A 25,611-nucleotide genomic window follows, 5' to 3' on the forward strand; every position below is an offset into this window, starting at 1 on the left:
ACTAAGGAATAGTATAATTTGCTATTCCAACACTTTCCCCACTGTTGCGCATGCTGGAGTTGGAATAGTAAATTATACTATTCCTAAGTGCAGCGCCCCCCCCTACAGCAAGTTGTAGAAATGACTTGCGATTTAATAGTACGCGTTGTAACAACACAGTCGTTGTAACAACCGCGCTGTAATCCCATGCATTGTACCGCATGCGATGTAACATCGCATATCCCCTCAATGATGTACTGTTTTTACCTCCCATAGTATAACATTGCAGCTTCAGAAAAATGCACTGTGACAACTTTTTATACTGAAAATGATTTCCCATGCAAAATGTACTTACCTGATTGTATTGATTCTGGTGCCCAAACATATATAACAATACGTGTTATTTTTATAAATTGGGATGGATGCCATTATTGAGTTCTGTGCATAATTTATTGACTATTGTGTATATTTGCCGATGTCTGATTAGCCTATGGCTGCTCGAACACACAACCCACTAGAAGAGTACCTTGGGATTGGTAGAGCAAGCCCCTGTCCTCGTAAGGTTATTTTTGACTCTGAGGACATGGGCACTGAAGAGAGTCCCTAAGGGCAGCATTGCATCTTATGCCACCCTAAGGGACCCACACACAAGATCCCTGCAGAATTCCATTTCAGACTTTGTGGCATGGTTTAAACCTTGAGTGATAACATCACATTGCACACTCCTGTGTGGCATGCCAAAATCACTGTATTCAATAGAAGTAAATCACCCCTACAGCAGGCCTTGGATCCCTAAGTCAGGGTGCATTACAGGAAAGCCATCTTAAGGTATGTACTGGGCACTGATCAAAACGAGTTACCCAGCTACATAATGACTTCACTGAAACATATGATGTTTGGTATCAAACACCTCGTATTATTAAACCCACACTGATTCCAGTTGTGTATTTATTAATACATGCACCCAGAAGATACCTTAGCGGTACCCCCTGGACTCTACTATTCCTCTAGTGAGCTGGATGACTGGTCCTGTCCAGCCTGCCACCACAGACAAGTTTCTGACCACCCCCCCCTATGAGTTGAGAGCCCCGCCGCTCTCAGAGGTCTGAAACAATACACCTCCTCCAGCAGGATGGCTTTTAATTCAGCATGTGGAGGCAGGGAGCTTCGAAGAGCATTTAACCTTTAATATGCGAGCCTGGGTTCCCCCAGACCTGGAGGATGCCACACCCTGACCTGTGGCCCATTTGGCACAAGGAGAGGTGGGAAATTAGCTATGCAAGGAGGCGTGTTGCACCTCCAGGCTAGTGTATCCTGAGGGTGGACTACATGAAGTGAACATGAAACTTAGAATTTCACCATCTTGGTTCTGGTGAAATTAGGAACTGTTGGGCAGGGTAATGCCCACTCCCTACAGAAAGTGGTCATCTAGGGGATGTAGTGTCCCCATGGGTAGGTAGCCCATTGGCTACTACCCTTCACTCCCCTAAATTGAGTATTTAGGTGCCCCCCTAATACCAGGAAATCAGATTTGATTACTGAGGAAGAAACAAGATGGACCGAAGAGATGTTTGAGCAGGAATTCTATGAACAGTTTTTTACTGAGACCCTCTCCCCCTTGCCCTAGAATGAACTTCCACTTGAATCTGAGTTTAAAGAACATCATTTTTTGTTTGCAGATTCTTTAAAACCTTTCTTTATTTTGAGTTGTCTGGGTGTACCTGTCCCACTGAGGCTTGGATGCTTCAGTCGGATGCCAAGAGTTGGACAGTCACGACTAGACGTGAATGCCCTACACAGTGTGCCAATCAAACCAAGCTATATCTGACAGATGAGCCTTATTAAGGGCAAAATCGGTCTTGGGTTACTTGTGTTCATTTCAGGGATGACCTGGCAGTTTAGGCTGGGCTGTTCCCATTGAAGCAGGGTTGCGATCGATCTGCATATGGCTGGGTCCAAACTGAGATGGCAAGTTCTGTAGAATAGCGATGGACTAGTATGCCGCCGCAAGTAATTACCAGTGGCTGTGATTAATTTAAGCACTCCATCCATCACTTTTTTGAACGTTTCGCAGAAACTATCTCTTCATTCCTTAGTTCTCTGCTGCTGTATACATGGCAACTAGTTACTTGATGCAGAGGTCTGCCTTTTGAGTTTATATAGAAAAAGGTAAAATGTTAGCAAAGCTTTGCTTCCAATTGTTGTCGCTTACTGCTGATGGAGGTTCTTGAGATGCAAGTCAGCATGTTAAAACACGTTTGTGAAAGATTCTAAGTGGTATTAATTTTTCTTGGCACACAAAGAGCGAGCTGCCTCACCAGCTATTTGCAGTGAGCTACTCATTTGTTCTTGGGAGGAACAGAGTGACCTGCCCCCTGAATTCTGTCCTTCTGTCCAGATGGCAACACAGTGACGCCTTTGTGCACTGCATGTTCAATGCATGCACAGTTGTCGTGCCTCCATCAAACTGCTCCAGCATGGTGCATTCATTTAATGAACAGGCAACCAATGGCAATATGGCTCCGGTTTTGCACTCCAGCCCTCACCAGTCACATTCTCCTGCGCGCAAGTGGACTCTTGATAGCAGGTCACTGGATGAGCAGAAAAAATATAGTAAGCGGGACACTAGGTGTTGTTTTCAGATTGCAGAATTGAACGTAGATACCAGCTTCTGTAAAACTCCAGCAGTATGGTTAATGTCATCCTCTTGTAGCACCCTCTCAAAATGTGTCTGACTATACTGATGTGAATAGTCTCCGCCATGTCCAAGCCAAATACAAGTTAATGTCTTATTTAACAATTCCTTAGGAAGCTGTCTCTTTATATAGTGGTCCAAAACGATGTACACTGTGTAAAGAGTCCAGGCAACCCTTAATGATAACACTCAATGCTCTCTTTTGTGGTAGTGTGGGCGAGCAGGCTTATCAGAGGGTAGTGCTAAGCATTTGATGTACTCAAAGAGGAAATAACACTGAGACACACACTCAAGAAAAAGTCCAAGACCAACTTAGAACAATAAGTCAAATTTTTATATAAATTTTGATACCAAGAACATTATCAAGTAAGTACTTTTTAAAATATTGAATTTCACAGGTAAGGAACCATTTCACTTAAATGAGTCTTTACGCAGCAGTTCTTCCTATGCGAAAAAATGCATTTGTTGCATGCAGTTAGTTACGGTTGGTTTCTGGGGGTCTCCTTCAGGACTTTAGGTCATAGGTAGGCTGTCCTGTTTTCAGTTTCTATTTTTGGTAAATTCTGGTGGGGTTTTTTCAGTATTTTCAATATCTTAAAAAACTGTTGTTATCAGTGGTTACACATTTTCACGCCACTAAAAACAACAGAAAAAGTGTTTCTCCAGTTTTTATGGAACGTTTTGCTTTTATCATTGCTTGCTTTCTGCACTGAAAAAACATGGTATATAGACAGTGTACGTATAGCGTATATGAGGTCCAAAGAGATTTTTGCAAATTAATCTTATTGTAGTACACCATACAATACTTCTTCAGTGAGTCTTTGGTCATGTGCGCTCGTGCTTTCCTTCCCATGTAAACTTCTGTGAAAAGGCCCTCTCAGCATTCATAGCCCCTTGGGCTGAGAACCGTCAGCTAAGGGACACAGTTGGGATGACTCTTTCTTTGATGCCACATAAAGCACAAATTGATAAATATTTGCGTTTTAGTTCCTGGGCATAAGAAAACAGTGCATCAGAATGGACTAAAAAGTCAATAGCATCCCTCATTAACTCTGAAGATTGTAAAGATGCTTTCAGCATACCATCTAACAAGTGGCAGGGATCTCCTACAGGGAATCACTTCAGCTCGGGTATCAATTTTGACAGGTAATCATACAAATTTTTTATATACGTAGATGAATCACTACAAATACAAACAATATCACTCCAATCTTTGTTGAACTTGGAAAGAACCTTTTTTGGAGAGCATGACACTGCGTTCCATGTTTTCCGAAAGTCTGGTGTCACGTTTTCACCACTATCCCAGATGCTTGGTGATATATATACTTGTCACTATACCTTGCATTTAATGTTTAAAGCCTGAGGTGTTGGCAATTCACTTACTATCAATACTGTCCCACTAGAAACTATGGTCTGAAGTATTAAGGGTTTTTACCCATTCTCTGTGGGTAAATGTGATGACACATATTAGGAAAGATTTTTATGAAATTAGCCGTTTTACCGATCAGTGAAAGAATCAAATGCAGCCAAAATATGAAATGTGAGTTTGATATGTCCTGATTCTCTACTGTTTATAAAATAATTAAACTAAACCTAAAACGTGAAACTTAACCCTGCATCTTTAGACCAAAGGCCATAAAAAAATAAAAAAAATTAAAGGAAGAAGAAAATATTTTAGTGGCATCCCTAAAGAACAAAACTCAAGCAGAATAATGTTGGCCAGTCTTTCTTACTACTAGCTTGTATAACAAAGTTACATTTTATTGACCTCTTCAGTAAGAACAAAATGACTCTTTCACTTTCTTTTTCCTTTCTTTGCATGGCATTTAGTTTGTGGTTGTGCAGGTGTTTTTTCAGTGTTTATATGTTTTCACTGGTGAGGGCTATTTTTCTTTCAGTGGGCTTTTATCAGTTATTGTAGGTTTAAACCTAAAACCCCACAGCCTAGTCATAGGGGTTCAAGGTGCAAAGTACCACCAGCAGTTACTCGTTACCTGCCCTGGGATGTCTGGATGCAGAGGTGCTGGCCGGGTTGGTATCTTAGCGCGTTATGCCAATGGAAGGAAGGGGGACCACCTAGAAACAGACAGCAGAGGGGGACTTGGGGACAAGTCCTGGAGTTCCGAATGGGGGCTTGAGTCCCAATGGTCCTGGAGGCAAGGGGACTCATCAGTTTGTTGGTACCTGGGCTGGGGCTCTCGGCTGGCCAGTAGATAGACAGGCAACAGTCTGCTCGAGGTTGTCGATCTTGCCAGTTGAGGTCGCAAAATCAGGACAGCTGGGCCACTCTGGAAGTGGGTCTCTGCTGTGCTGACATCCCTCGATGGCTGCTCTGTCTCGGTGCTGTTAAGAGTCCCAACTGGACTTAAATGGGCCTTGGTTGCAGCTATGGGTCCAGTATCATGGGTATTGGTGTTGTGCGGTTCCAGCCGGTCCTGGTGTAGGGGGGCAGATCTGACCTTCAGGAGTGCACATACCTCTTCCTGGGGGGCTGCTGCATCCGGCTAGCCAGAAGTAGCAACATATTAAACCGTACTCTGCTTCTTTGGTGCCTGCAAACTGCAGGGGAGTAGCTCCTCAACTCCATAGGAGATTGCTGGCAATTTGCAGAGGACTGGCAGTGTACCAGGTGTTCTTGGTAGTTGCTCAGCTGCAAGATGAGTCACTCAGTGGCAATTGCCAAGAATGGTGCAGGCAGGCGGGGTTTGGCGCCAAAATTCCACAACAGTCTTCTGTTGGTCTCTTGCGGCGCTTCTTTGTTCTCATCTTCTGGATCCATTGAAATCCAACTTCCTGGATTAATGGGGTGCCCCTAAATGCTCAATTTAGTGGCATCAAGGGGAGTGACAGGTAATATCCAATAGGCTACTTACCTTTAGGGTGTTTACACCCTATAAATGACCAATTCCTGGTAGAAGTATGCATAACGATTGGCCCAGTGAGTATAATTCCACCAAAAACAAAGATGGTGGAATTCTTGTTTTCATGCTCACATCATGTAGCCCACCTTAGGGGTGGTACTAGCCCGATAGGGAACACGCTTCCTGACTAGTTCATTTTAACACGCTTCTGGACTAGCTAATTTTCCCACCTGTACTGGTTCAAAATGGGCTCAGGTCAGGGAATTTGTGTTTTCCTTATCTGGAGAAAGCCTGAGCCGCATATCAAAGGTGGCAGAGGCAGTTGAAGTCTCCTGCCTTGATATGCTGATTACTTAGCCATCCTGCTTGGAAGAGGTGACAACACTTCAAGGCGGAGCAAGCATTGTTTCTGCCCTCCTAGAGTGTGAGCTTTCACCTGTAGGAGGGTCAGAAACCTGTCTGTGGTGGCAGACTCGTCTATACCATTCAGCCAGTACACAGGTAGTTGGTAGGTTTTCAGTGGCACCTCTAAGGTGCCCTCTAGGTGCATGTATTACTAAATCCATGACTGGAATCAGTGTGGGCGTATTAATATGAGATGTTTGATATCAAACATCTCTAGTTTCAGTGAAGCCATCATGTAGGTCGAAGAGGTGTGGCGAAGCGGCCAGGGTGCCTGACTCCGGACCACGGGGTTCACGGTTCCATCCCCAGTGCCAGCGGCAGGTTAGCCCAGCACCATGTGACTCTGGGCAATAGCTCACTTAATCTTCCCGCCTTGACACCCTTGGTTAATTGTGCGCTTTACAATTACAAATACTGGATTTAGCTGGAGAACTCGTGATTACCAGTGTCCAGCACATGTACCTAAAATGGCTTCCCTGTTCACTTGTAATATCTAAGAATCAGCTTAGACATCACAGGGCAACGCTGTTCATGCAGGTATGTCCACACATGTAGTAGAGTGCACCCTGCCTTAGGGCTGTAAGGCCTGCTGTAGTGATAACTTACCTATACTGAATGCAGTGTATGCCGGCATGGCACACGTGTTGTATCTTCACTTTTCTCTGCACCATGCCACTCAACCTGCGATGACAGCTTGCATGAGTGTGTTGATTGGGTCACTTGAGATGGCACAATACATGCTGCAGCCCTTAGGGACCCTCTTTACCCTCTTCTCCTAGGTACTAGAGGTACCGTCTACTAGGGACTTACTGGGGTGCTAGATGTATTGTCAATTGGGGGAAGTATTGTGCAGTTTTAGGCAAAGAGATCCGGCACTGGGGACCAGGATAGCGGGAACCCAGTACACTTGTGCCAACAGTGCATCAGATACCAGACAAAAAGTGGGGGGACCAGGTCAAAAAGGGACCCTTTCCTACACATACTATTTATCCAACTTTGGTGTTCATGATAGGAAGCGAGGAAACCTGGGCTAACCATGGTTCTGCTTTATTCAAAACGTTAGTACTTCGCTCAGACAAGGAAAATACGTCTTTGTCCTTTAAATTCGTTTTTAATGGGCATCTGCTGCAATTAAGCCAAGGCCAAACCAACGTGGTCCCCAGAACGAGCCCAGCAAAAGGCCATCATTGCTAGATAACAGCCACCATTGCAGAGATGGTTTTAATGATACCAGAAGGATCTGCTCTGAACCAACGAAAATATATTATTATTAATATTAATAATATTATCAACGATTGTATTATTATTCACTCATTTATTGAGGCATCCTGCTGCTAGGCCAGTCCTAATGAACAGTCAGTGCAATAAATACCACCTAAAACAGGCATCAAAAAGAGAGAGAGAAGAAAAAGTTACTCATACCATACATCAACCTACAGGCAAAATGCTCCCTTGAAAAGGGAGGAATAGTACTAAGGCTTCCGCAAAAGATTGACCCAGACCACTTCAAAAAAAATCTATTCGGATTACTTGGATTTTCAATGGCAGACTGTTCCAAGTTCTAGCATGAGCCAATCGGAAAGAGCCTCTGCTGGCCTGAGCTCAATTAATCTTACGCACTGCTGTCATTAAAGCAGGACTGGATCACAGTGTTATAGCTGGACAATATGAAATAATCAACTATGCGAGGAAAGACAGCCCAGTCTTATCGAAAGTTTTACAAACAAGGCAGGCAATTTTTAATTCAGTCCTTTCTTAACTGGCAAACAGCCCAATTTTTCTCTAGCCACATCATCTCACCCCACAGGCAGAACATGTTTCAGGGAAGAAGTGCTAAGCACAGTGACATACAGGGTGTCATGTTCATCTGGGCAAAACTCAGCTTGCTGAGGGCAGTGTCTCCCTTTGACCCCATTATTCAAACACACATGTAAACTAAATATACTTGCTAGTCACATGTTGGACATCTGAGGATATGCAAGGAACCCCAGTTATCATGGAATTGATAGACCTTTACAGAGAAGAAGAGGTAGGAAGACTTTTCCGCCAGGAGTATGCCACTGAATTGTAATCGCTAAGACCACCTCACCTTGTGGCCTGGAAGGAGGAGACAGTAATTTCCTTTACTAACATTGGGAGAACGCTTTGGATGAGCCACTAGTCAGCAGAGCATTCCGGTGCTGACGAAAGACCAGGTTTAAAATCTATATGGATTACCTCCTGTAGACTAACAGATTTTCTTAGAGGAAAACATATGGCGGGTAAGGAAAAAAGCACATGATGCAGCAGAGTTTTCTGAATCCACACATAGGCCTTTCATTTCAGCTAGCCACTGTCACGGCATTTGAGCTAGATCACTCTTATAGGAGCAGGAGGGAAGTGAGCTAGCTTTTGTGGGGAGTGGCCTGTCAATTCAAGCCATTACCATTGTCAGTGCCATGCCAAAAGGGCAGTGGGTGGAACAGTCTTCAGAAATGGCTAGTTACTTTCTCTTAACTGTCTACATGCTACACCTCTGAGCCCTGCCCTTGAACAACCCTATCTCATCAACGGGGAACACAGAAATAAATTAGAAAACACTCTCCTCTGCTCGTTGTGTATTTTCAATGGATTTGTTACAGCAACTGACATCTTGTTTGGTGTTTGGAAAACAGAAGAGTGAGGAAAGTATGAGGGGGGTTACGTCCTCTTCCCAAAACAAATTATACTACGAACACCGTGGACGAACCCATAGGTAAGTGTTGCCACTTACATCGACTCAATATGATGTTGGAGAGTACAGACATCCAATGGATTTGTAAGACCTCTCACCCACCAACCTAGTTGGTGGCATGCTTCATCATTGGTGTCCCAGCTGGGCTGTCGAGTACAACCCAGCTGTACTTCAACGCCTGACTACAGCGGAGCTCGGTTTTTTGTTTTGCAGTGAGGTAAGTGCAAGGTGGTGAAGATTAAAATGTCTCTAAGAATGCCCACTTGTAAAACTTTATTTAAAGGGTCTTAGGAAATTCTTTTACGTTCTTCTATATGTTTTTAATTGTAGTACATTTAGGGTGTGTTTAGTACACACTTTTTTAACTGCAAAAATACACTTCACCGATTTTTCAGGCCATTGAATTTTTTTATTTTTGTTAATCTCTTTCAATTTCCTCTGGCAAAGTTTCCCTTCTTTTAAATCAACTTCTCATCAATCCTTCCTGTTGTGATGTTCTCTCTCATCCTCCGACTACTCCTTTTAGTCTTTCCTTTTTTCAGTGTATTGTCATGCATGAATGGTTTTCATTTACTAACTTATCTTCAGGGCAGTTTAAAATGAACGTTTGACTAACAAATGCATTCATTTTTTGATCTGAAATTATCTTAGCTGAATTTAACCCTAAGTTCCCCAATGGCAGTAACATGGTTGGTGGCAATGAACTTCATTACAGGAAAGAGAAGTTATCCTTAAATGTTGATTAAAAAATGATTTGCTGTCAATTGTGCTCTGCCTTCAAAATTATTTTCCTTGCAGTTGAAGGACATGCTTTATGGCCTGTGTGTCATGCATCATGCGTCATGCTTTTTAAAGACCAAGGTGTATGAGTTGATGATGGCCAGCCCTGCAGCAGGACTTATTGTTGCAGCGCCCAAGAGAGCCTGCCAAGTTACTCTTTATCTATGCTGTTTCATGTCATGATTAAATTGTGGAGACTCCCAAGCATCTATAAATGGGTGGCTCTAAGAGTGTATTTGTTGCTTTATATGGAGTCTCATCAATCCAAAACGCTGCCTTTGCTTAGCATTTTTGTAATTTGTAACATTTATTGAAGAAAGTCTGCAAACTTTTATTCACAGATTAATAACTTCTTGTTTGTACTCTATGGTTTATCTTAAAGATATGATTTTATCAATACAATAGGATTTAAGAAGTTACAACACACCATATTCAAGAAGTGGCCAAGTGTAGTTTTTATATTCTGCAACTTAGATCTTTTGCTAACTATTAATTATTATTATTTTATTTTTTAGAAGTGCCTTCTGTACCAGTACATCTCCAAAACGGCACAAAAGGCTACTCAAGAAGATTATCCACTCAAAACAATGATGCTGAATCTTCTTTTGAAGAGCACCACCGGGTTGTGGGCTACCAGCGGCCAGTATCTGGGGGTTCTTCTAAGTTGTCTGCTGGTCAGCGGGAGGGAAGCTTGAGTTCACAGGATTCTCGGACAGAAAGTGCCAGCCTTTCACAGAGCCTCATGAATGGCCTTACTGGCAACCACATAAATGATCGGACGCATATTACAGCGCTGCAAAGCAAAGCTTCACCATTTGACATTAGAAGGACTGATGAAAGAAAGAAAGCTTTATCAGAAAGTAACCGATCCAAAGGGAAAAGATCTGGGCTTTCCTCCACAGACTCAATGGAGTACTCAGACCGAGGAGATTCAGACATGGATGAAGCAACCTACTCAAGCAGCCTGGAGCACCACTCTATGAAAAAGGCATAGTTACTTTTTGAAATCTTTCCCTGACTCCATATGTAAAAATATTTTTTTGATTGTTTTTCTACTATTTGAGTTAGGAATATTTACAGTTAATGATCTTAGTTTCTGTTAGAAACATTTGTGTTTATATTTTGGAAATTCTACACAACATTTGTAAGATACTCACAATAGACAATTTTTGTCCTCTACAGTATAACTGTGTGTAATATTACTTTCAGTTTCAGTATATCCATTAACGTAGTTTGTAACATTATTGACCAAAGAGTCAGTCAATAACATTAATCAGCCCTCCTAATCTAAATCAAAACAGGACAGAAAGCAAAATAAAATAACTTATATTATCGACCTGCTCCTCGGTCAGTAATTCTATCAGCAAATGAATGTACAAGCTCTGTCGCTTCAGTTCCTCTTTTTTGTCTGTCAGCTGAGGATATATGCGATCAGCTGTAAAATATACACTGGACACCCGGCATGGCTCTCAATCTTCAGTGAACTTAGAAATATTAATTAGCTTAAGTATACAGTCTACATGTGTCCTGTCAGACGACATGAGCCATCAGGCGTGACACAGCAGGGATTCCTTTTTTCCACTGCAGTCTCTCCATAATGGTCAGAGACTGAAACTTCAATTCAATTCAAAAAGACTTTATTCGATTGCTTTTTGAGACAATCATAAAAGTAGATATATTAAAAGACAATTCATAAGTGAGATAGAATAAAAATATCATATACAGTGCCAATTTACAATAAAATTTCACAATGAAACCAATCTTGCTAAATTCCATGATTAATATGTAATGCATTTCCTGTGGCTATATACTTTTTTTGAGAAACATTCCTACTCTCCAAACCCTGTGTATATCGTCCAGAAGCTAAAACACCAGACAATCCAGACTTTCCTTAAGTTACTATAAAATTTACAAAAAAGGGTCACATGAATTGTGGATTGTTTTGAGTGATTATCACATGGGCACAGGCTTAGTTCTCGAGACCAATCATTAACAACCGGAAAACTCACAAGCCTGTGGAAGATACTACATCTTAAACACGTTAGCAAAAACCTATCTTAACCACCAGGTACAAATAACAAGTAAGACTGAATACTAAAAGAAGTTAAAAACCAATTGATTGTGCATAACAGTGGACTTTAAGCTTTCTCCTGCTAATCTTATGGACTCTAGGTCAAGAAGACCCTCTTTCTTTAGCTCCTTTCTACTAATAGATTGCATGGACTGTGGGTTAGTGTAATATTCCAAATGTCTGATATCGAACATAACATTTCTGATAAACCTCAACCATGAGATCACTAAGGCTTTTTCACATTGTAGGCAGTCTGCTAGAATATCCTGATTTAATTTAGTATTGGGTTTTTTCCACAACCGATGTCAAAGGAGAATAGGCTCCATCTTTATCATATCTGCAATATAAGGAAGCCCCAACTCATAGTGGCAGACATACGCAGATAGACTACTAGGGGCCGTTAATTTGTATCTCCGAAAGCTGTTTTCCACAGTTTGTAAGGGTTGGGTGTCCGCAAATCCCCATACACCTGCCCCATACACAGCTGCTGAGATGCTTTTAGCTTTGTAAATGTGTATTAATTCTGATGGAGGTCTTTTCCCAGGTTTCCTCGCAAAATTAGCGAAGGCCGTAGTGGATCCTACAAAAGCAAGTTTCTTTGCCGCAATGGCTATGGCCATGTGTCATTGCGGTCAAAAAGTATGCCCAAGTAAGCAAATCTATTTGTATGCTCTATTCTTTGGCCTTCCAGAAACATGTCCCTACATTTGTGGCTCCCTGGCCCACACCTCATTATATATGTTTTTGTGGTATTTACTTTAAGGTCCAGGTAACCCATATATTTGGTTAAACTATTTAAGACCCGCTGTAAACCCACTTGAGTGCAAGACATTAGGACCACATCGTCGACGTAGAGAAGAGCAGGAATAGGGCGTGCCGCTATTTGTGAAAAATCTTTATTATCCTTTCTCAGTGCATCGTACAGGCCTTTTATGTAGAGGTTAAAAAGAAAAGGAGCCAGGACGCACCCTTGCCTGACTCCTCTTCTAACCCGTTTACCGCGGCGGTAATTCCCGCCGCGGTGCGGCACTTTTTTGATCGCGGGTGGAATGCCGTCGGCCAATGGCCGACGGCAGCACTGGCGAGGTAGCGCTGCCGTCGGCCATTGGCCGACGGCAGCGCTTAAAGGGTTAATAGGGAAAGGGGCGATGTATTCACCTGCTACTCGAAGCACACTCATCCCTTAGCTTCGCAACATAGGCGTTTAAGGAAATTAATGATTTGGGTATCCACCCCTATCTGTTAAAGAATGACCCACAACTCACTATGTCTCACTGAATCAAAAGCGGCAGTAAGATCTACAAACTCTAGAAACAGTCTACCTCTCTTCACCTGTGTATACTTCCCAACTAAAATGGCTACGTTTATACTTTGCTCCACGTTTCCCAGTCCTTCGTGGAAGCCATATTGGATATCGGACAGAATATTATTGTCTTCAGCTCAATCTTGTAAGCGTTCCAATATGATTTGGCCCGCTACTTTGGTTATAGAATCTAGCAAAGAGATGGGTTCTGTAACATCTCGAATCCTGAAGGTCCCCCTTTTTAAAAATCGGAACAATGGTAGATTCAACCCATGTTATGGGGAATGGGGCAAGGCAGCTGGCCATTAAGACCTGGGTAACAGTTGTCCTCCAGAGTTCGTTGTTAGATTTCACAAGGTCGATGGGAACCCCTTGCCCCCCCCGCACTCGCAGCAGGCGCATGTGTCACCTCATCCAGAGATCGGAATACTCGGTCGTAGGATAACTGAAGGTTACCTTATGGGAGTTTCCACTATGAGCAGCTTGGTTGGAGGCTAACCCCCACATGCATCAATCTAGGATTTTGCATTTCTTAAATAGCGAAAATTAAGGAATCGCTATTTAGGAAATGCAAAATGCTATGCATCAAGAAATCCTAAAAGTTTTTAGGATTTCTTAATTTTCGGAAATTGCGATTCCTTAATTGCGAAGTGCAATTAAGGAATGGCATTACATTGATTCCTATGGGCCTAGAGGCCCATAGGAATCAATGTAGTCAATTGGAAGGCAGTAGCAAATTGCGAGTGGCACTTAGAAAATTTCATGGGTGCAGGGGGGGGGTCCAAAGGACCCCCCCCCTGCACCCCTGAAATGCATTTGAAAGTGCATGTTTCACACACACATGTCCTAAGGACATGTGTGTCTGTAACTGGACAGTTTAAAAAATGCATTTTTAAGCATTTTTAAACAATTTCGCAAATTACCACAAGGTTGAACCTCGTGGTAATTTGCACTTCCAATTTGAATACTCGCAATTTTTTTTTAAATGCTGCATAGCTTTTAAGGAATCGCAAATTTGCAATTCCTTATAAGCAATCGCATTTTTGGAATTCGGTAAAAATACCGAATTACTCAAAAATGCTTGATGCATCCCAAACACATATTTAGGAAGTGCAAACGGCCGAATTTACCGATTCGCACCGTTTGCACTTCCTAAATAGGTTGATGCATGTGCCCCTAAATTCTATACTCCTGAGAAGTAGTTATCCGCTGCTTCTCAGATATAGCAGCTTCTATTGATGGCCCTCCCCCGGAATTCAGGAAGGGTGCTTTTACAGCCCTCCAGAATGCCAGACTATCACCACTTTTGGAGGCTTCATTGAGAGATTCCTACACTTCATTTCTTAATGTTGTTTTTCTTTCCTTCATGGCCGCCCTATATTCTGCTCTCACCGTTATTATTTTTGCAGCATTTTTGGTGAACTTATGCAGTTCCTATTTTAGTTGGGAATATGCCTATGTGCACTTCGAGTTAAACCAGCCACAGGGTTTTCTTTTATTCTTTGCTCATACAGACAGCAACTCTTTAATGGCCGTTGTATTAACCTGGAAGGAGGAAATTATACTAACGGGGGTAACCGCCTCACTCAGACAGGTATCAAATGCTGGTCTACACTTGTTTTTTGGTAAACTCTGCAGGGTTCTCCATCAACCAGCGAAGACTATATCCATTTATTTTATCAATAACATTGTCGGATAGGACCCGTCCAATTGCATCTTGCCTATGGGGCCCGCTACTAAGAATTTGAACTGAGAGGCAGAGTGGGAAGTGGTCACTCAATGCAATCTCATCCACATAAAAAGAGATTAATCTATGGGCATGGCTGTTCGATACCAGAATATAGTCAATGATAGAATGACAGCCCCTTCCATTGTAAGTACATGGCAATAGTGCAGTTTTATTAGTTAATTCATTAGCAAAGCCCAAAATCATGCTAAAAATCAGGTTATTGTACGAATCCCCCAGAACAGAGTGGCAGAAATAAGTGTTGCTAATGCAGTCGTCCGGTAAAACGCCACAGGTTTTTCCATCCTTGCTTTGACATAACCTACAATTGAAAACCCCTGCCATTATCACCATCATGTCCATGTGAGTTTTACTCAACAGGGCCTGCAGCTTGTTAAGTAATAGTGTTAGAGTACTGTGTACTTATCTGGGGGAATATTATTATAAAAATTTATCAATAAAATCGTGTGGTTTGCCTTAACATGGAAAAAACAAATTGGTAGTAGGGTTCCTCACTCAGCAGCTCTACGTTCTTCACTGCTAGCGTATTGGATATGTAAGTCTCAAGTCCCCCTTTATCTCTTTCGCTCCTGCCTTCTATAGCTTGGGTAAGGAATGTTTTTAAACTGTTAATATGTAATACCTCCTTTGCCCATGTTTCTTGAAAACACATTATATAGTGACTCAATACGAAATCCCCAAATAGGGGGTTTGTCAATTTGAACAGTAAACCAGCAACGTTGCAGGAGGCTAAACCACATAACGTTCCCTCTGCTTCAGGGTGGATGGTTAATGGACCTACTGGACTGGTTGGTCTACTTTCACAGATATGTTGATTCTACTAGATAAATAGCAACTATAGGATCATTAAGAATCGTCAAGGTTAGACGTGTACTAGCTGTAACCTGAGTCTCCGTAATAGGAGGAGTTGGTTGAACCAGGGATATCCTGTTTTTATTATTATATCCCTTAGTACTCCGATATCTATTAGTACTCTGATGTCTATTTGCACTCCCCTCAGTGCATAAGGAGAATCTTAAGGAGGAGGTCAGTCAATCTTGGGCTACAAGGGAGCCAAGGATGGCGTGAAGGTTGCTCAGTGAAATATTATGTCTGGGCCACTCACTTCTTATGATCGGTTTTCCGACAGAGTAAAGTCTCAGAGGTCGTGGAGGTTGGTAGAAGTATCCCAGGGGCAGTATATTAATGCTCTGGGAGGAGATAAACGGGTTCTCTGCCATGTCGAGAATGGAATGAAATAGTCTGGGAGATCTAAAAGTTATGACCTCACCTGCTAGTGTCTTGCTTGACTTACCTACCCATGGTATTCTGCGCACCTTAAACTCAGACAAGAGTACATTAGTCAGCCCAGTCATAACCGACAGCATGTGAAGTGACTTAGTCCTTTGAGCTGACCAATGCTCAACGATGTTGTGTGGAAGAGGCGGGATGTTTGCCAGGACTACCGAATATGCAGTAACTTCGGGAGGAAGGTGTAGGTTAAGATTTCTATCCCTATGAAAACCCTGATGGTCACTAAGTATAGGTTCAGGTCTGTTTGTCCTTGGTCCATCTATCGTACCTCCTGCCGCTGTATGTAAGACATTCGGGGTGTGGGGCTCATACTATTCCGCAGGTGTGAGCCATCAGATTGCAATTATTGCCTTGGCTGATTTAAGGTGTTGGGCAGAGCTCTTAACGTTGGGGGTTGGGTCTAAGCTTGTGCCCCAGTCATGTTAGCGTGCAAACTGGATGGTGCAACTGCCGTGTTAATAGTTGCTAAGCTGTTTCCCCTGGTACCCCTACTGAGTGTGGCATGCCCCTCTCCGTCGGTGTTGTGACCTCCTAATGTAATATTAATGACAGACCCCTCCAATTTAATCAGCCTGTCCTTGATTGAGGCTAGTTTTTGGGCTAGAGGATCTAATAATGCAGTTACCATTACCTCAAGCTTTTTCCAAAACACATCCTCCTGTACAGGAGGTAGGGAGCTGGCTAATGCGGGTGGCAATCGTGTTGAACGGGACCCATTACTGGAACCTTTATCAATATTTCTAGTTTATGGTCTTGTGGCTTTTGCTTTTTGACTTTGTCTTTGTGTGCCCTTACCCTTCCTCTTCTTAGAGGGTGGTTCCTCACTATTCTTACAGCATGTAGCAGCTTTCTGACCCCTAGTTGTTCTAGGTGAGCTGTTTCTTACACTTATTACTATGGAGGAGGAGGAACAGCCTGTCTCCGTGTCCACACTAGAATTTGCAGGGGAATGGGGTTTTATCCTTATTGAAATGTAAGGAAGGAATAGGAGACCTATCGTGAGTGGGTTTATTTTGTGGTACCTGGGGTTCTAGTGAGAGCCTACATTCTGTAAGCTCTATCTCGTGTATCAAGGCTGATTCTGCTCTCAGGAGAAAGGCATCTAGAGTGCCCACAACCCCCTGCCCTGTAACAAACTTGCATTTACTCATCGCCCAAGGCTAAACTGCTTAAAAAAACATTAAAAAAATAGGACACAGGATATTCCCACCAAAACCTTCGAGTAGTCGTAATATACCTCGAGTCCCAGATGTTAATGGTGGGGCTGAGCCCACCCTCTGCCAGTCTCTGACGGGTCCCCCCTGGTCCGGGCTTCGTCCGGGCTGCGTCCCGCGGGCGTCCTGCACCATGGGTGGAGAGGCAGCGCTTTAAGCGTGGTGACCACACCTCCCCCTCACTCGCGGCAGCTGGGCCAAGGTGGTTACACTCTGGGAGATAGAGTCCTCTCCCAGAGTGTTGGTGCCGACAGTGGGGATATTTACAAAAGCAGTGTGGACCCTGGGATCACGTCCCACCAGGGTGTCTTCACCACCACGGGGAAAGATGCAGTCCAGGCAGAAGGCAAGAATCACCGGAGCAGGCAGTAACGCAGGTGATAGGGAAACCCGCGCCGCCGGGGGAAAGGCAGGTCTTTAAGCGCGGTGACCGCGCCTCCCCTCACTCGGGGCAGCTGGGCCAAGGTGGTTGCATTCTGGGAGATAGAGTCCTCTCCCAGAGTGTTGGCGCCGACAGTGGGGATGTTTACAAAAGCACCGTGGACCGTAAGATCACGTCCCACCAGGTGTCTTCACCACCACGGGGAAAGATGCAGTTCAGGCAGAAGGCAAGAATCACCAGAGCAGGCAGCAATGCAGGCGACAGGAAAATCCCAGGCATTAGATACTGGAAGGTTGTTTGAATGGGACGGTCTGTTTTTAGAAATGCTTTAAATGGAAAAAACGAACAAAAAAAAGTAACTTGCTTCATTTTATTTCCAAGAATATTGGTAACACACAAACACGCGCTAGCCCCAAGCCATGAGGATGCATGCCACAGTCGGAAACATGAAATCAGGACAGTTGGATACCATGTGGTATGACCATCTAGGACATTTTTGCCTGATGCTAGATCTGAGTATACTGTATAAAAAGGAATATCCTAGAGTGAAAAGGAACCTGGGGTAAACACAGTAGAAAAGGTGATAATGGTTTCTGTATCAATATCAACACATAAGCAAAGTTGAATACAACAAACAAATTGGTGTACTTCAAGTGGTAGAAGTAGCGGTTTAATCAGCAATAAAACAGAAAATTGACAGGCATAGTTAATTTGCTTGGTGCACACTCATGGTACATATAGTGAATAAATGTGTACAAAGACCAGCTCCAATAGGGCCACTAAATACGGTATTCTTCACAGTATGCATTTTACTGAAAATTCTTGAGGTAGTGGCTCGTTGGGAATTTTGTTAACAATGTTTTGACCCTGAGTAGATTGAGGAGCTTCATCAGGACTGAGGGGATGAGTAGACCGGCCAAGAGATAAGATGGTGATAGGAAATGCAGGGATTAAAATTATTATTAATTGGATGTGTTGATCACAAGGAAAGGTTAACAATAGACGTATACATGTAAAGGTACTTATTAGAATGCCAGAAGTCTTGTGTGCTGAAAAATAGTAAGAAGGAACAAGGAATTAAATCCTAGTAATGATTAAAGTGAGATTTGCATACGATTGACACACAGTGGGAAAGCATACTGCGATATTTAAGAGCTGTGGCTATGACCTTACTAGAACAGAAAAACCATAACAATAAGTCAAGAAATTGCTGAAGGGAACAGAGTTGTACTGGCAGAGTTTAAAAATAAATTCACCAATATCATTTTTGTTAGAGGTTGTATAACCTGTACTCTAACTGAAGGGAGCAGCTGAGCTTACTAGCTGAGAGTGAATGTAGAATCATTGTGAGCCATACCATATAAGCCTCACAGTTAAAATACCTACATTGACACTCCGTTGTCACTTCGAAAATACCCACCCAGTAGGGTCATGCGCAGCAAAAAGATCCACTGAGGACGGTCCTTAGAGGGAAGTCAGGGGAAGTTTTGCCGCTAGAATTCTTACTGTGGCTGCCATTACCCAAAAGGAGTATGGAACCATTGAATGACCCCTCTGTAAATATAGAGGGAGGACGAATAGCCATTAATGAAATGCGATTGCCCCAATGGGGAAAAAAAGATGAGTGAGAATAACAAGTGGAAGGTATCTTACATAATATTAACCCTTTTGATGCTGATGACGAGCTCAGCTCGTCATGATGCACGGTTGAGCTGTGCTGATGACGAGCTGAGCTCGTCATGAACAATGGGAAAATTAGTTCCTGCAGCACAGGAGGGGAAAACACCTAGCAGCCAAGGTGTTAATAGTTAAGATACAAAAAACAAACCTGAATAATGCAATAGCAGTGGCCCAAGGATTAAGGAAAAGAACAGTGATAACAGAAGTGAAACACTTGGCTGAACCAAACAAGTCAGCCATGTTGGGAATGGTGTAATGTTACCCAGAAGAATATTCCCCAGGCGTCAGCCTGGATCCAAAAATTGCTCGATAGTACCTCTTCACGCCAGAAGGTGGTGTCATGCGGCTTTGCACTGATGCTGTTCTATTCCGGAAATGATGTTCAGACCCTGTGGAGGCTCCACTCCTGTGTTCTGACTTCAGTTCTTTTCTTTTCACGCATCTATATGTGGATCTTGAGTTTCTCTCAGCTCTCAGAGACTGTTTTTTGATTTTTTTCCACATTTCTCTCTATATGCAAGGGATGTCGCCCACTAATATGACAGGTTTAAAACCCTGCAAGGTCTGTTGCACACAGATTTATGTGAGAGATCCCCACCAGATTTCCCTGTGTTATCTGGGGTCGAGCCATGAATCCAAGATCTGCTGATCTGCAGAGATTGTGCATTTATGAACCCGAAGGCCACTTTCTCGCCAAGGACATGATGCAGTACTGGGACCGCTCCAAGTCCAAAACTTGAGCCCCTTCCCAGAGTCAACAGAGCGGCTCTAGAGGCCGATCTTCAACACACTCCAAACCCTCAGGTAAACACAAAAAACATAAGTCGTCGAAGCAGAGTTCTGCTCCTTTGCACCATACCTACTCTCCTGCTGAATCACGTGGGCGGGTCCTGCAGTCGCACTCCATATCCTGAAGTCTGCTGATTCTGCAGCTTGTTTCACCACTACCTTCATGTATACCATCCACCAATACCACTCCTGCTATGAGTTCTCAAGAAGATCCCGACAGACCGGAGCAAGTCATACTACTGGGTACAAAGAGTATGGTATCCAGAGCTTCTGGGCTTCAGCATTTGCCCTCCGATCAGGCTGCCCTCCAGGAAAATCTGGTGTTGCAGCAGAAAGGTCAGGTGCTTCATCCCGGCCTCTGCAAGCTCCGCCTTCATGCATGGAGATTGAGCAGGGACAGCTGAACAGCTTCGACTTTCCTACGGAGGTAGTTGATGTCTTCTTGGCAGCCTAGCATCCCTCGACGAAAACTGTATATGCCTGTCATTGCGATAAACTTGTGGTCTGGTGCAGCAATCGCCAGATTGAACCTCTCCAGTCCAAACTATCTGATGATTTGTTATTTGTTCTGTCTCTCACTCGGCAAGAACTTGCTCTGGTCACTGATAGGAGTTATCTTTACGGTTGCCTGATCAGCCATCTTTGTTTAAATCACCGATTGTGATGCTCTTTTTGAAAGGGCTGCACCACATATGTGTACTCCATTTGAACCACTCTGCTGCTGCTGTCCTTTACTGCTTCTCACCATCAAAAGTGTGATTCTGCTTTCCATCACCTCGGCACAGAGTGAGTGTGAGCGTCAGGCTCTGTGTTCATCCACCGAGCACCACAGTCTTCCCCCGATAAACTAGTTCTACGAACTAGGGCATCCTTTCTACCGAAAGTTGTGACGATGCTCCACATTGGCCAAATAGACTCGATTTAGCCCTAGATTCCTCACCGACCATCCCATCCTCCCCGTTCTATGATTGGACTCAAACTATTAATAAGATCTAGGAATCTGCACACTGATCTTTCAATTTACTTTTGGGACTCCGTGTCTGAAGGCTCATAAGGTCTTGAAAGCAACTAACAGTGTGTTAGAGAGACAGCTAAATGGGCTACGCTTGTCACTTATGGTGCGGTACAGTAACACCTTCAGCGAGAATCAGTAGCATGGAAAAGTTTCCCGATCCAGTTTGACCTCTGGGGGATATTCAAAATGTGAGGACTCTGGAGCTAGAGTGAGTCTCTACTAGATAGAGTGTTACCGAAAGTAAGTAACTTGTTATTCCTGGGGTCCTTCCTGTTCTCAAGGTACCACAACATAGAAGTATTGCCCACAGGAGAACACTTCTCAGTGCGCCACACCACTGTCACAAATTCTCATGGAATAAAACCTTTTTAAAACCACAGACAAATGTATACATCCGATTTACATAAACCACCAACTGGTATCCCCAAAAAAACAGTAGTATTAAAAGGGAAACAGCCTGTTTCATGGCCCCTCGAACCTGAAGCTTTGCGGACACCTGCCCGTGCAACTTATCTATGAAGTCGGTGTATTTGTACAGTCAGCACATGTTTGTAATTAAACAGACCCGCCCTCTCTAGGATATAAAAAAGGTATCCCCATTCTACACTATCCAAACCATTGTCTACATCAATGAGTGGGCAACCATGTCTTCCACAGATTCTCTGGTATGCCACAGAAAGAGGACAAATGTTAGTAAGTGATTTCATGATCTCCAACTTGGGCTTTACGAATGAGACTGGATATTACCCATTTAAATCTGTTGGTAAGGATGTTATACATATTGACTTTGAGGTGCACTATCAGATGGTAGCAGTAGCAGTGAATACATTCCTTCCTGGGTAAGACTTGGCTATGCTTTGCCAAGTTTATAAAACTCACCATCTCACCAGTAAAGCTGTTCTCTAAAGGGATTTATTGTGCGGCAGGTCGATATAGAGGATGCAGTTTTCTCTTTAGAAATGTCTTCACCGAGTAGGGGTCATCCGTTGTCTCTAAGAGTAGGCAGGTATGCAGTATTTTTGTTCATTTTGTCCCCCCCTCAGAGCCGTACTGGTTCTTGTAAAAGGGAGCATTTGTTCTTGAAACATCTTGAGGGCTTGTCAGTAGATAAACGATCCATCCTCACAAATTGCTCTGGTATTACAGAGTATTAATCTCATTACTTTAAGAATGCAGCTAATAATCTCCCTCTTTTCCTCAGGATTCATAGTGATGTCATTGCAGCCCAGATAACAGTGTATTTAAGCCTTGTGGTAAAAAAGTGAGTTTATTTAGAGTTTTACTTGTTCCACTTCGGCCTGTTTAGGTCTTTATGGCTCTCAACATATTTGTCCTGTAAGAGTCTAATGTAGAATTAAAGCCTTGATTTTCTAGTGTACTTTTTCTTTTTCATATGATGGAATCTCTCATCATCAAGCCCCTGACAGGCCTTCCCCACCACCCAGATGACTTATGCCAATGTTCCGGAGCCCCTTTCCTCTGTGTGATTTAAAAATGATCCTGTAAGAGACCTTTTTGAACTGCCATCTTGAATTTTGAAAAATTTTGTTGTGTAGTTCCTATATACCATATACAGGATCTACGCGTTTGGATAACATAAACTGTGGGATTGGTGGCAGACTGGTTCTGTGCACCCGCAGCGGGTATGTTAACCTGTCTGTATCAACTATATCACAGTGCCACTAGAATCTCCTCTTATTGGGGAGAGAATCGGTTTTTGGCAACCTCAGAACATGACAACACTAATCCCTCAGAATCGTGGAAACAATATACTACCTTTTGCTCAGTCACCCGTGCTCACTTAGTTGGTCTCAGAGATACACAGAATAAACATACTGGGCGTTTTGTCAATGAGAATTTATTGAACAGTTGTTATTCTACTGTAGAATAGATGGACTGTAACAACCATTAGACAGTAGCAGAGATATATGATTACCGGTACTCCGAAAGTGAAGGGATGTTACAGTTCTACAGTTTTGCAGGAATCATGAATATATAGAAGTGCATAAAATACCTGATAAAAAGTGTCTACTCCTACGATGCCTCCCTAACTAGATGTACCAACATTTACCTAGAATCTATGTAGGTGTTATGACAAGAATCCCTCTATGATCTAGTCAACCCCATTACCTGAGAATGAGAGAATATGGGACCCCGTCCTAGTCTCGAGTTGGACACTCCGCGAGGGATGTTAGATCACTGCTAGCTGGAGTGTCTGCATGCAGGAACCCCAGCTTTATGTTATGTATATAATTTTCTAACGCACACAGCTACTCCAAGGAGTGTCCCGGCGCGAGCACAGAGGGACTAAGAAGCTCGTCTGCACTAAACAAAGAGTTAAGTTTTTAACAATTTTTTAAAAGCCACAGGATCTTTTATATTGCGAAGCACAAACGAAAGGGCGTTCCATGCCTGAGCTGCCATATTGGCGAGGGAACAGGCACCAAGCCTGTGCCGGAAGAAACCAGGCACTTTTACCAGAAGAAGAGCGGAGGAGTGTAGCGGTCTCCCTGGGACGTAAAGAGAGAAACGCTTTCGGAGATAAGCTGGCCCAAGACCATGCAGGGCACGATGGGCGATGGTAATAGTTTTGAATTTCATCCAGGCTGCCATGGGAAGCCAGTGAAGAGAGCGAAGATGACCTCGCACAATGCTTCTTAAGAGGATCTCTAACAGGAGCAGAGATGCCGCATTTTGTACCACCTGGAGTTTATTACGGGGGTATGCCAGAATCCCTACATAAAGAGCATTGGCATAATCCAGTGGGGAAAGAATGAGCATGTGGACAAATGTCTCTTTTGCCTGCCGTGGGAGAAGTGAAAGAAATCTTAAGATTTTGAGGAAACCAAAACAGCATCCTGAAAGTCTCTTGACTTGGGTGGTGAAAGATAAATTATCCTCAAAGCAAACTCCCAAATTCTTCGTGGTACTACTGCTAGAAAACGGTGGCGGGAACTCAGACGGCCAGATCGAATCTCTGAAACCAGGGGGAAAATTGCCATACAAGAGAGTCTCTGGTCAGTGTGTCAGCCGGGAAATCACGTTCTCCTCTGTCTTTCTAGGCAAGACATGATGTATATATACACCCATAGGTTTCCCAAGGGGTCCTACCTTGCTGTGTTACTGTGTGGGCCTAAAGGATGACGTCAGACCTGAACTTTATACACAGATATTATACAGGAGATGGTAGTCCTGCTGTGCTTTCAAGAAACCTCATGCATAGTGTATGAGATTCGAACTAGGGAAAACCAGCGTTCTGAATGCAGTGTTGTATAAAGGTAAAAGGTCAGTCCCTAAGAACCGTTATGGATGTAATGTATGGAAGAATATATATGTGAAAGTTTGCATTGTTACCTGTGCCTATATAGGGTACCTATATGGAATATAACAATTCATTCCCTTTGTTTTTGCAGTAGAGAGTGCCAGACCTATGGCAAGGAGTAATTGAGTAGGCGAGTGTCTGTTATGGCAGTATCTAGGATGTCACTCATTACATTCAGCTGAAGGGAACCTGATGAGAGAAAATAATATTTTCATGAAGAGGGTGTGATAGGAATAAAGTAGAAAAGTCAAAGACTTCCCATTCGGCTTTGTCTGCCTCCAGACTCGCTCTATCGCCAGGTTCCAAACTCCACTTATCAACACTTTTGTAGAGCCAAATTCTACTAAGATTCTGGAGAGGTGAAAGAGAAACCTCATTTTGGAGCATATTGAAGTCATAAATGGGTTCCGCAATAATCGCTGTGCCCGATATCAGGAACTTTGCAAATATATATTTCCTCTCATTTTTGGCCCAGATTTTCCTCACTGAATGCTTAGAGATCTTGTCAACTGTATCGTCCCTCCTTATGTTTTAGTAGTGACAATGAAGGATAAATCCCAGCCAGCCATTTTCGTCATTTGGCTGCTAGTTACCTCATCTTCTGCGACTCCCCCGGGGATATGGGAGTTTCTTGCAGAAAAGCCGCAACAACCTTTTGAATGGAGGTAGGATGTAATATTCTTTCTCTTGACAAAATGTGATCTCTCATTGACATTGAGCTATAGAATATTGAGCGGGGTTGGTACTGATCTATTGCTCTTCATTGTCATATTTGTGTGGCACGTTTTGGGGGGTTGAGTGGATTCAGGGATCAAATACCTAAGGGCCTATAAGGACGATAGAACGTGATGTATTGCATGGCATAAGCATTCGAGTAAATGTGTTCTTTGGTGTAGGTAGTAGGTTTGAGACTGTATCTTTCCACTGGAAGGATCTTGCCTGCAGTTAGAGGATTTTGTATTTTGTTTGTGAGTTTTATATAGCTCGAAGTTGACCTGAAGGTGTCAGAGCGCTTTACAGAGTAAGCACCATAACAAAAAAATTATATAGCTCGTACTTGACCCAAAAGTATCATAGCGCCTCACAGAGTAAGCATAGGAACATGACATGAGGTACATGTAAAATAGATAAAAAAATAAAAGTAAAGGTAAAAAGAGTGAATGGTATTCAAGGTATATGTGAGCAACTAACAGCAAATACCAAGTTATATTAGGTGTAAATAAAAATAAAAAGCATGTGTGGACATAAGGAACTGAGGTAGTTAAGGTGGGGGGTTATTTGGGGAGAGGACTGTTGAGTGGGAGTTCTGTCAGGTGGATCCTTACACTTATTCACCTTGCATGAGACAGAAAATCAAGTAAG

The 25,611-nt window shown here is 43.1% G+C and overlaps 1 protein-coding gene across 9 annotated transcripts in view; it reads left to right on the forward strand.

Moving 5' to 3' along the window:
• PTPN13 (protein tyrosine phosphatase non-receptor type 13) overlaps positions 1–25,611 on the forward strand; it is a 981,974-nt gene that overhangs the window by 577,813 nt on the left and 378,550 nt on the right. For all 9 annotated transcript variants that reach the window (XM_086961883.1, XM_086961888.1, XM_086961886.1 and 6 more), the window contains one exon: positions 9,949–10,421. In XM_086961883.1, coding sequence (XP_086818009.1) covers positions 9,949–10,421 — 473 coding nt within the window. The remainder of the gene's footprint in view (positions 1–9,948; positions 10,422–25,611) is intronic.

Source organism: Lissotriton vulgaris, chromosome 3_1 (assembly GCF_964263255.1).
Source record: "Lissotriton vulgaris chromosome 3_1, aLisVul1.2, whole genome shotgun sequence".
In the NCBI taxonomy this organism is placed as follows: Eukaryota; Metazoa; Chordata; class Amphibia; order Caudata; family Salamandridae; genus Lissotriton; species Lissotriton vulgaris.